Genomic DNA, 12,041 nt, shown 5'->3' on the forward strand with positions numbered 1-12,041 from the left:
GTCACTTGTTAGTCAGACCAAGTGAGAATGATAGATTTCTTTGCTTATGAGATATTAGTGGACCAGATAAGCTTTAAAATAACAAATTGATGATGGTCACCATTACTGAGACTAGCTTTCAATTCCAGAATTTGAATTCAATTTCCAGCAAACCTGTGAGGATTTAAACCAGTGATGTACTAGTCTTACGGTGTAACCACTATGCCACCCTGGCCCTCTGGAGACATCGGGTCATCGAGATGTACAGCACGGAAACAGACCCTTCAATCCAACACGTCCATACCGGACAGATATCCCAACCTAATCCAGTCCCTTTTCCCAGCACTTGGCAATTGTATCAGCCTCCACTACTTGATCTGGCAGGTCATTCCATACACACACCACCTTCTGCGTGAAAACATTATCCCTTAGATCCCTTTTAAATTTTTCCCTACCTGACCTAGACCTCTAGTTCTGGATTCCCCAACCTCAGGGAAAAGACCCTCATGATTTTATAAACATCTATAAAGTCAGCCCTCAACCTCCAAAGCTCCAAGGAAAACAGCCGCAGACTATTCAATCTCTCCTTATAGCTCAGATCTTCCAACCCTGGCAACATCCTTGTAAATGTTTTCTGAACCCTTTCAGGTTTCACATCTTTCCGATAGGAAGGAGACCAGAATTACACACAATATTCCAAAAGTGGCTTAACCAATGTCCTGTACAGCCACAACATGACCTCCCAACTACTGTACTCAATGTTCTGACCAATAAAGAAGAGCATACCAAACACCTTCTTCACTATCCTATCTACCTGAAGCTCCACTTTCAAGGAACTATGAACCTGCACTCTCTTTGTTCAGCAACACTGCCCAGGACCTTACTATTCAGTGTATAGGTCCTGCCCTGATTTGTCTTTCCAAAATGCAGCACCTCACATTTATCTAAATTAAACTCCATCTGCCACTCCTTAGCCCATCTGATCAAGATCCCGTTGTAGTCTGAGGTAACCTTCTTACTGTCCACTACACCTCCAATTTTGGTGTCATCTGCAAACTTACTAACTATACCTCCTGTGTTCACATTCACATTGTTCACTTAAATCCTTGTGGCACACCGCTGGTCACAGGCCTCCAATCTGAAAAGCAACCCTCCACCACTACCTCTGTCTTCTACCTTCAAGCCAGTTCTGTATCCAAATGGATAGTTATCCTTGTATTCCATGAGATCTAACCTTGCTAACCAGTCTGCCACGAGGACCTTGTCAAACACCTTACTGAAATCCATGTAGAGCATGTCCACTGCTTTATCCTCATCAATCCTCTTTGTCACTTCTTCAAAAATCTCAATCAAGTTAGTGAGACATGATTTCCATGCACAAAGCCATGTTGACTATCCCTAATCAGTCCTTCCCATTCCAAATGCATGTAAAGCCTGTCGCTCAGGATTCCCTCCAACAACTTGCCCACCACTGATGTCAGACTCTCCGACTTATATTCCCTGGCTTGTCCTTACCACCTTTCATAAATAGTGGCACCACGTTGGCCAACCTCCAGTCTTCCATCACCTCACCTGTGACTATCGATGATCCAAATATCTCAGCAAGAGGCCCAGCAATCACTTCTCTAGTTTCCTACAGAGTTCTAGGGTACACCTGATCAGGTCCTGGGGATTTATCCACCTTTATGTGTTTCAAGACATCCAGCAAATTCCCCCTCTGTAATATAGACATTTTTTCAAGATGTCACCATCTATTTCCCCACATTCTGTATCTTCCATGTCCTCCTCCACAGTAAACACTGACGCAAAGTACTCATTTAGTATCTTTTGCAGTTCCACACACAGGTTGCCTTGTTGAACTTTGGGTGGCTCTATTCTCTCCCTAGTTACCCCTTTGTCCTTAACACATTTATAAAATCCCTTTGGATTCTCCTTAAAACTACTTGTTAAAACTACCTCATGACCCCTTTTTGCCCTCCTGATTTCCCTCTTAAGTATACTCCGACTGCCTTTATACTCTTCTAAGGATTCACAAGATCTCTCCTGTCTGTACCTAACATATGCTTCCTTCTTTTTCTTGACCGAAACCTTAATTTATTTAGTCATCCAGCATTCCTTACACCTATCAGCCTTGCCTTTCACCTCAACAGGAGCATGCTATTTCTGGACTCTCAATAGTTCATTTTTGAAGGCTTCCCATTTTCCAGCTGTCCCTTTACCTGTGAAGATCCGCACCCAATCAACTTTTGATATTCTTGCCTAATACCATCAAAATTGGCCTTGCTCTAATTTAGAGCTTTGACATTTAGATCCTGTGCCTTGTTTTCCATCACTGTTTTAAAACTAACAGAATTACGGTTTCTGGCCCCAAAGTGCTCCCACACTGACACCTCAGTCATTTGCCCTCAAATTGGTGATTGTCACCGTTACTGAGATTAGCTTTCAGTTCCAGAATTTGAATTGAATTTCCAGCAAACCTGTGAGGGATTTGAACCAGTGACATACCAGTCCCATGATATAACCACTCTGCCACCTTGGCCCTATGATGTGGAGGTGCCGGCGTTGGAGTGGGGTAGACAAGGTCAGAAGTCACATGACACCAGATTATAGTCCAACAGGTTTATTCGAGGTTAAAAATCACACAATACCAGGTTATATTCCAACCGGTTTGATTGGAAGCACTAGCTTTCAGAGTGCTGCTCCTTCATCAGGTGATTGTGGAATATAAGATTGTAGTTTACAGTGTGATGTACTGTAAACCTGTAACACATTGTAAACCTTCGCTATAAGTTCCATGTCTTACAACCTTATACTCCACAACCACCTGATGAAGGAGTGTCGCTCCGAAAGCTAGTGCTTCCAATTAAACCGGTTGGACTATAACCTGGTGTTGTGTGATTTTTAACTTTGTCCACTCCAGTCCAACACTGGCATCTCCAAATCAGGTTTATTAGAAATCACAAGATTTCAGAGTGCTGCCACTTCACCTGACGAAGCAGCAGTGCTCAGAAAGCTTGTGATTGCAAATAAACCTGTTGGACTATAACCTGGTGTAATGCGACTTCTAACATTGTGCCGTATTAATTAGGAAATGGCAGAGCACCTAAATAAGTTCAGCCTGCAGTGACCTCAAATCTAGCCATTGTGTTCCCATCCTGGAACCTGCAATATGAATACGAAGCAGTGAAGCAAAAAGGATGTCAAGAGAATTGGAAATCGCAGTACATTTAGACCAAGAGGGGAATATGTGAAGAAATGGTGTCTGGTAAACTTGCAGCTGAAGATAAGTTTGTAGCATAACATACACTGTCCTGACAGCATTGCAAGACTAATTACTTTCACATCCAGTGGGAGGTTCTTATGTTTGGAACAGAACTCTGACAAAGCCTCAAGGCAGTCAGAACTGCCAATGTAGTTTTTATTTCATACTACTCGAACTTCACTGAGACAGCTGCCTGATTGCAAGGTGTTGGCAAAGGGATTCGTAGCCAGAGGGTTGAGTGATTTACTGCATGTTAGAAATTTTCTACTGGACACCAATGGCATCACCAGTGACACCAACAGTCACCCACTGCAAATTGTCAAGGGTGACCAGGAGATCTGATTCACTGGATCTTCTGCCTGAGCAGAGTCTCTCAGCCACTGATTCACTCATTCAAACCTTCTTCTTGTGATGCTCTCTGTTCACACGTTCTCCATGATTTAAGGGTAGTCTCCGGGATCCACCCATTCCTCCAGGGACCATTTTGCTTCTTTGTCAAACTCTTTAGCAACCTTTAAAGACACCGTGAAGCCTTTGTAATACAGATCTTGTAATGCAAACCTTAGCCAATCGGTGACCCTCCTCACTGGCAACCTGCCGCTTACTTTCCAGATCGGTTTTATTGGCCAGGAGCAGGATTAAGATCTCAGGGCCTGCTCCCTCCTGCAAACACAAAACAACACAACATGAAGACCAATTAAATGAGCTCCCAGCACGTGACATGAAATATTACTGAACAGATCCTTACATCAGATATTGTAATCCCTGATCCAGCTCATTAGGATCCTTCAGCCCATTGTGCCCTTTTCACTGAATTTCTAATGACCTTGAATCCCTGCCTCTCTCCTCCTCCCTTTGTAGATTTCATGTTCTCTCTAGCATCTGTAATCTCTTTGATACACTCAGCACCCCAATAACAAACACACAAGTTACCTTTATTTTACTAATTTTTGTTGTCACCAATTTTTGAGAATCGCCCCTTGATCAGGGTGGCACAACTTTTCTAATTTCTCAACATCTTTCATCATATAAACATTTTCGCCATATCCCCAGACACAATCCTCTTGATACAAGACAGAGAAAAAAAAAATTCAGCAATATCAGTCATCCTTTAAATATCATTCTCAAAAAAAGGTCTGGAATTGAATGTACAACTGTCTCTGAAAGGTCAATATCAGAATATCATAAAAGTCATACATTGCAAAAGAGGCTCTTTGGCTCATTGAGAATATCCTTTGCTGTATTCCATTCCTTGAACCCAAATTTCCGAATATCCTTCATTGTGTCTTAATGAGTGAATAATTTGCCCTCTACCTCAAGCTCTTCCCCCTGTTAACTGATATCTTTCCCTGCACCTCAGTAACTGAATATCTTTTTCTGAAACGCTGCAGTAAATGTCCCAGTCTGGAAAGGTTTGGACTCTGTGCTCACTGTTTCTGGTGCTGGTGTTACACTCAGTCCTCAGTCTGCAGTGAAATTCAGGCCATGTTAGAATATAAGAATTAGGAACATGTTAGAGGTAGGCAATTCAGCCCCTCGCGACTGCTATGCCATCTTGGTTGATCTCACCTTGGCCTCAGATCCACTTTCCTGCTGCTCTCCATAAGCCTTCAACCTGTCACTAATTAAAACTCCATCTATCGCCTCCTTTAATTTGCTCAATGTCTCAGCATCCACCGCACTCTGCGGTAATGAATTCCACAGATTTATGACCCTGTCAGAAAAGTAATTTCTGTTTTAAATCTGCTTAAAAATGTGACCTCCATTCTACATTGTCCGACAGGAGGAAACATCCTTTCTATGCATATTTTGTCAATCCCTTTTCACATCTTGTCTACCTCAATTAGATCTCCTCTCATTCTTCAAAACTTTAGAGAGTACAAGCCTAAAATACTCAATTCTCTCTTCTCAAGACAATGCTCTCATCTGAGCGAGTTTTGAGAATACTTGTAGCTCAGGTTGAGGTTCTGGGTGTAGGTTTGCTCACTGAGCTGGAAGGTTCATTTTTAGATGTTTTGTCACCCTACTAGGTAACATCATCAGTGAGCCTCCGGATGAAGCACTGGTGGTGTAGCTATTTATATTTATATGTTTGGGTTTCCTTGGGTTGGTGATGTCATTTCCTGCAGTGACATCATTTCCTCCTGTGATGTCATTTCCTGTTCTTGTTCCCAGGGTGGTAAATGAGATCCAAGTCAATGAAAACAAGCTTTCCAGCTCAGCAAGCAAACCTAACTCCAATCCTCTCATCTCTAAACTCAATTTAATGAACCTTCTCTGAACTGCCTCTAATGCAGCTACCTCCTCAAGTAAGGGGAGGAAAAATGTATACAATATTCCAGGTGTGGTGTCATCAATGCCTTTTACAGTTGCAACAACACTTCCCTACTTTTACATTCTAATCCTTTAGCAATAAATACCAAAATTCCATTGGTCTTCCTTATTACCTGTTGTAGATATATACTAGCTTTCATGAACAAGGACACCCAGATCGCTCTGTACTGAAACACTCTGAAGTTTCCCTCCATTTAGATAATAAGTTGCCTTTCTATTCCTCCAGCCTCAGACTTATCCATGGCAAACTTCATCTGCCAAATTTGTCAATAACTATGCATTAACAACATTCAAACCCATTAATGCCAAAAGCAGACATCCAAAACTGCTAACCTGTTACATTTGCTCATATTACTGCCAGCAGTGGTCTTCCTGGATCAGCATACAAGGTTGAATAGAACATCACTGTCAACCTGGTTAGCTTCCCTAGAGTATGGAAACAGGCCCTTCGGCCCAACAAGTCCACACTGACCATCTGAACAGTAACCCACCCAGACCCATTCCCCTACCCTATATTTACCCCTGACTAATACACCTAACACTATTGGCAACTTAGCATAGCCAATTCACCTGGCAAGCCCATCTTAGGATTGTGGGAGGAAACCGGAGCACCCGGAGGAAACCCACACAGAGGAAACCCACACAGACACGGGGAGAACGTACAAGCTCCACACAGACAGTCACCAGAGGCTGGAATTGAACCCGGATGCCTGGTGCTGTGAGGCAACAGTGCTAGCCACTGAGCCACTGTGCCGCCCCATATTTAACATTATTAACAAAGCATATTTAACAAAGCAAGGCAGCTATCCTGCAATTTGAGTCAACTATCCTGCCAAACACACTAATTATAAAGTGTTTGTCACAATACAAGAATGCGGTGGCAGCACGGTGGTTTAGTAGGGGCGGCAAGGTGGCCCAGTGGTTAGCACTGCTGCCTCATAGCGCCAGGGACCTGGGTTTGATTCCAGCCTTGGGCGACTGTCAGTGTGGAATTTGCATGTTCGCCCCGTATCTGCGTGGGTTTCCTCCCACAACTCAAAAATATGCAGGTTAGGTGAATTGGCCATGCTAGATTGCCCAGAGTGTTCAGGAATGTGTAACATTAGTCAAGGTAAATCTAGAGTAATAGGGTAGGGGAATGGGTCTAGGTGGGTTACCCTTCAGAGGGTTGGTGGACTTGTGGCCTGTTTCCACACCATAGGGATTCTGTGATTCTAACAGTTATGTGAGGAGCCCAACCAGGCACAACCCTCCAAGGAAGGAAGGAAGGCATCTTCTACCATTCAAAATTCATCCTAAATTTCAAGCAGAAGTCTGCCTGCCTCAGTGACTTTGCTGACTTGAAGAGTTACAAATAGACAAACGACAGTGAAGAAGAAAGCTGAATTGGCATTGTTACAAAGTACAGAGGATCTAGTGACAGAACCTGCACATTCTCCAGCCACTGCCGAACAGCGCGAAAGGTGGTGGCAGCTGTGATGTCGTACATGAGAACGACTCCATCGGCCTTACGGAAGAACTGCTTCGTGACACTACGAAACCTGCAACGTCAAACAAACCATCACAATGCGCTCAGAAATAGATGCCCAAATGAAGCTTATTCTTAAATATTGCCCTCATAAATGTTAAATTTGCTGTTGCTCTTATAAAATTTACAAACGATCATTAAAATATAAAGTGAAGAATATTCCTCACTTTGTCAGTAGTAAACCTCGGATGTCCATAAATACAAACACGCAGCACTCTCCAATGGTTTGTTCATTCACTCGAACCATCCAGGAGTGAAGGGCTTACCCTATGAAGTCGGGTTGAACATGCCAGGATTGTATCCATTGGCGGTCGGGGGAATGAGAGGTTTCTCAGATCCTGAGGGGATTGGATAGGGTGAACACTGGGAAGGTGCATTCTCTTGTCAGGGAAACCACAACTAGAGGACACGGTTTAAAAATAAGCAGTCTCTCTTCGAAGTCAGAGCTGAGGAGAATTTTCTTTCTACCAAGGGGTGTGAGGAGAAAGCAGGACTATGGCATTGAAATATAGGGTCAGCATTGTTGTACTGCAGAGCTGATGTGAAGGGCCACATGGTCTTCTCTTACTTCCATTTTCTAAACTAGATTTGTTTACATACACCTGAGGTCCCAGTTTAACATCTCATTGTGACCGTCGTACCTCTAACATTGCTGCACCCTCTCAATACTGAACCAGAGTGTCAGCCTTGAACTTTGCACCCAAGCTCTGGAGTTGAATCCACAGTCTTCATAGCCAAAGGTCAGCATGCTACCACTGAGCCACAGCTGACACCTTACTCCCACACCAGAAACAGAATTAAGTGGTGATCATTTTAGTGACTCATTGCAGACAATTAGCAGTTAAAAAAACTTGACACGTCCTTTATAAAGAAGCCACAAGATTAACTCGCTGCAGAAGCTCACCGTTCCTGTCCTGCTGTGTCCCAGAGCTGCAGAGCCAGTAGGCAATTATCTACATTTACTGTCTTCACATGATAGTCTATACCTGGAAGCAAAAAAGGTTTAAATATAAGAACATTTTTAAAATTAGAACTTGCTAAACTGAATTTTAGGAGCAACTTTCTCCAGACAAACATTAGCCTGACCTGGGCCCTCATCTCATTTTCAGGAATTGGTTAAGACAGAAAAACATTCGATTTTCTCCATGATACAGATTTCCTACCCAAGAGAATTTCAAATCTCATATTTGGCCTACACCACACTCCAGTCCTACCTACAGTCTCTCCTACACCACACTCCAGTCCTACCTACAGTCTGTCCTACACCACACTCCAGTCCTACCTACAGTCTGTCCTACACCACACTCTAGTCCTACCTACAGTCTTACACCACACTCCAGTTCTATGCGCAGTCTGTCCTACACCACACTCCAGTCCTACCTACAGTCTGTCCTACACCACACTCCAGTCCTACCTACAGTCTGTCCTACACCACACTCTAGTCCTACCTACAGTCTTACACCACACTCCAGTTCTATGCGCAGTCTGTCCTACACCACACTCCAGTCCTACCTACAGTCTGTCCGACACCACACTCTAGTCCTACCTACAGTCTTACATCACACTCCAGTTCAACCTACAGTCTGTCCTACACCATACTCCAGTCCTACCTGCAGTCTGGTCTATAGCAGAGTCCAGTCCTGCCTACAGTCTGTCCTACACCACACTCCAGTCCTACATGCAGTCTGGTCTATAACAGACTCCTAAACCACACTCCAGTCCTACCTGAAATCTAGATACATTAGACTCCAGCTAACCCTGGATGGTCTCATTAACGCTGCAAAGTTCTCCTATTATTCTCCAAATGTTGCATCTGGGTTGAATGGTATCTCAATGACTTGCTGTTGTCACATTCACAGTCTGATTAACTAATATTCATCATCACACCTGGGTATTGGTCTGTGTGGATGAAAAGGAAGGACTAGAATTGCTTACGATGTGAAGGAGCTGGTGTTGGACTGGGGTGGACAAAGTTAGAAATCAAAAGTTTTAGTCCAACAGGTGTATTTGAAAGTAGAAGCTCTCAGAGCACTGCTCCTTCAGCAGATAGCTATGGGACAGGATCATAGGACACAGAATTTATAGTAATTGATTTTATTATAAATTCTATGTCCTATGATCCTGCCCCAATAGCTACCTGATTACTCTGCAGTATCCGAGACTTTTAATTCCCACTTGAGGTCCTTGCTGACATTGGATCCCAGACACACTCATGACAGCAAGTACGTCACAAGCCTCATTTCCTCTATTTGCCCTTCATATGGGCAGAGATATTACTCCCATTACTGGGACAACACCTGCCAACACTCTCCCGGCCCATTCTAAAACATGCAGTTATGGTTAGAGTCAATGTTAGAATTCATTAGCCTGAATTCATGTTATATTGTGAACAGCCATATTGGAGTTCAAAATGATTTCACCAAAGCAAACCTAACCAAAAGGTTTATGGAACAGGTCGTTACCTCTATGTCTATCAAAACTTTCTGAGAGGCACTTCTAGACAAATTTAAGGATTATACCATTGAAGCAAGGCGAGGAGGAGAGCTCAAATTCAAAGCAATTGGAACAGGACACAGCACCTGCAAGGTCTTGACTCTGCAACTACTGCAGCAGCAGTCAGCAAGAACAACAAACTGTCCAGATCTTGTCTGAGATGTCTCATCAATCAGAACATTTCCCGGCATTTAGTGGTACATGTGAGCTGTGTGCTCCCTGAGAACTCTGGGCTGAAATGTACAAGAAATCCAAGTACTCACAGAAACACTGTTTGTAACACATTGCTCCACAGCAGCATGTGAAGATGATTCAACAAAGGAACAATTTCAAATACATTTCCAAACTTCCATCCATGGGATCCGTGGATCCCAAGCATCGGTACATGCAAGAGGTCCAAACAGTAACTACAATGTCACAGTTCACAGACTTCAGTCCCACAGAACACTGTGGTCATTTGACTCACCATACAGACACTGTCAAAAAAAAAGTATTTACGTCCATCCAACTCATGAATTACAAGAGGAATGGACAACAGGTACTGCATGCCAAGCCTGACACTGGTGCAAGGGCAAATACTATCCTGTCATGCAATGTATAAGAGATTGAAACTGGCATGATGTGGTACAATCCACACACAGTAAGCTAACTGCTTGCAATGGAGCATGCATTGGTATCATCTGGTTTAAGTGTCGATGCAGCTCTTTGGGATATACGTCAGAAATAATTAATGTTGTTGATACAATGGGACTTTCTAATCATTGGTTGTTAATCAGCCAGTTGCTTTGTATACAACAAAATAGTAATCTAAATAGATAAACTAGAGTGTATATATAAGTCTGAGATATCATGCAGTAAACAATGTTAATGTTATATGTCTCAATGAGAGCCCTAATAGGTTTTGTAGAGTAATGGGTATGAACCCTGAAGTACAACAGGTGATGGGTGTACAGCTGCAAGCAAACTCTCAGCTTCTCCTGTCTACCTGGAGTCAGGTACAATGGTAGGTTTTCCTGAAGAGAGTCTCCCTCCTCCACACCGGTGACCTGGATACTGTACGTGACCTTTTCTTATCAGTGATAATCTTTCAGACAGTGGAGGGAGATCCTCAAAGTAACTTTTTCCAAGATGGGGACCTCTAATTAGCTCTGCCATTATTAATTGGACAATGAGCCATTCCATTGACCAACTCCGGGAAAGTCACAGCTGGGTGACTGTTCCTTACATAGTGTGTGGCCAAGACTCCATTTTGACTCTGACATTGAGATCTTAATCCAAAGTTCTGTTCACAGATGTAGCACCAAGAACTTTTCAACCAACATAGACCACGAGATGTAGGATAAAAAGTCGGTCCATTGCCCCATTGAGTCTGCTATGTCATTGAATGAAATCACCCAGTAAGACATTGGTGAGGCCGCTTTTGGAATATTGCGTGCAAATCTGTCGGAAGGATATTTTGAAACTTGAAAGGGTTGAAGGATTTGAGCTATAGGGAGAGGTTGAATAGGCTAGGGCTGTTTTTCCTGGAGCATCATGAGGGGCATGGATAGAATAAATAGACAAATTCTCTTCCCTGGGGTGGGCGAGTCCATAACTAGAGGGCATAGGTTTAGGGTGAGAAGGGAAAGATATAAAAGAGACCTAAGGGGCAACTTTTTCACGCAGAGATTGGTACATGCATGGAATGAGCTGCCAGAGGAAGTGGTGGATGCTGGTATGATTGCAATATTTAAAAGGCATCTGGATGGGTATATGAATAGGAAGGGTTGGGAGGGATATGGGCCGGGTGCTGGCAGGTGGGACTAGATTGGTTTGGGATATCTGGTCGGCATGGACGGGTTGGACCGAAGGGTCTGTTTCTATGCTGTACATCTCTATGACTCTATGTTAATTCCATGTAGTGAAAACAAATCCCACAAATTACAAAAGTTGACATCAGCTCACCTACCGACGGTAGCACACATTCCAGGGTTAAATCCCTCGCCACAAAACCTTCTTAAAACAGAACTTTTCCCCACACTGGAATTGCCAATAAAAATGATTTTAAATAAACGGTCAGGATTGGAGTGCGATTCGTTGACCTGCAAAGAATATCATTTGTTTTATTTCAAATGCTTTGAAAAGACATCAAATTTATCACCTTATACATTAGCTTTCAGCAGGTTTATGACATGCAACACTCGTCAGGGCACAGTTAGTGAGTGGAAGCAAGTTCCAGTCCCAACATTGAATGGATGCCCAGAACAAGGGACCAGACCCCACAGTAATGCGGTATCTCTCTGAAATGGGCTAACCAGTTCCAAAATCAGTTCAAGGGTGTTAGAGATTGGCAACAAATGTGCTGAGCTTGCCAGCAATGCCCATATCCCAACAAAACATAAGTGAAAAGTTAGAGGAATTATGTGTGGTGAGTTGGCTAAATTCACTGTTACTGCCTGTTTAAAA

General features: G+C 43.1%; 1 protein-coding gene across 1 annotated transcript in view; it reads right to left on the reverse strand.

Moving 5' to 3' along the window:
- Positions 1-12,041, reverse strand: part of cracr2aa (calcium release activated channel regulator 2Aa) — a 74,811-nt gene that overhangs the window by 12,587 nt on the left and 50,183 nt on the right. The window contains exons 12-15 of the mRNA XM_060840049.1: positions 11,545-11,677; positions 8,008-8,089; positions 7,002-7,116; positions 3,803-3,904 (exon numbers count right to left, since the gene is read on the reverse strand). Coding sequence (XP_060696032.1) covers positions 3,803-3,904; positions 7,002-7,116; positions 8,008-8,089; positions 11,545-11,677 — 432 coding nt within the window. The remainder of the gene's footprint in view (positions 1-3,802; positions 3,905-7,001; positions 7,117-8,007; positions 8,090-11,544; positions 11,678-12,041) is intronic.

Source organism: Hemiscyllium ocellatum, chromosome 19 (assembly GCF_020745735.1).
Source record: "Hemiscyllium ocellatum isolate sHemOce1 chromosome 19, sHemOce1.pat.X.cur, whole genome shotgun sequence".
NCBI lineage: Eukaryota > Metazoa > Chordata > Chondrichthyes > Orectolobiformes > Hemiscylliidae > Hemiscyllium > Hemiscyllium ocellatum.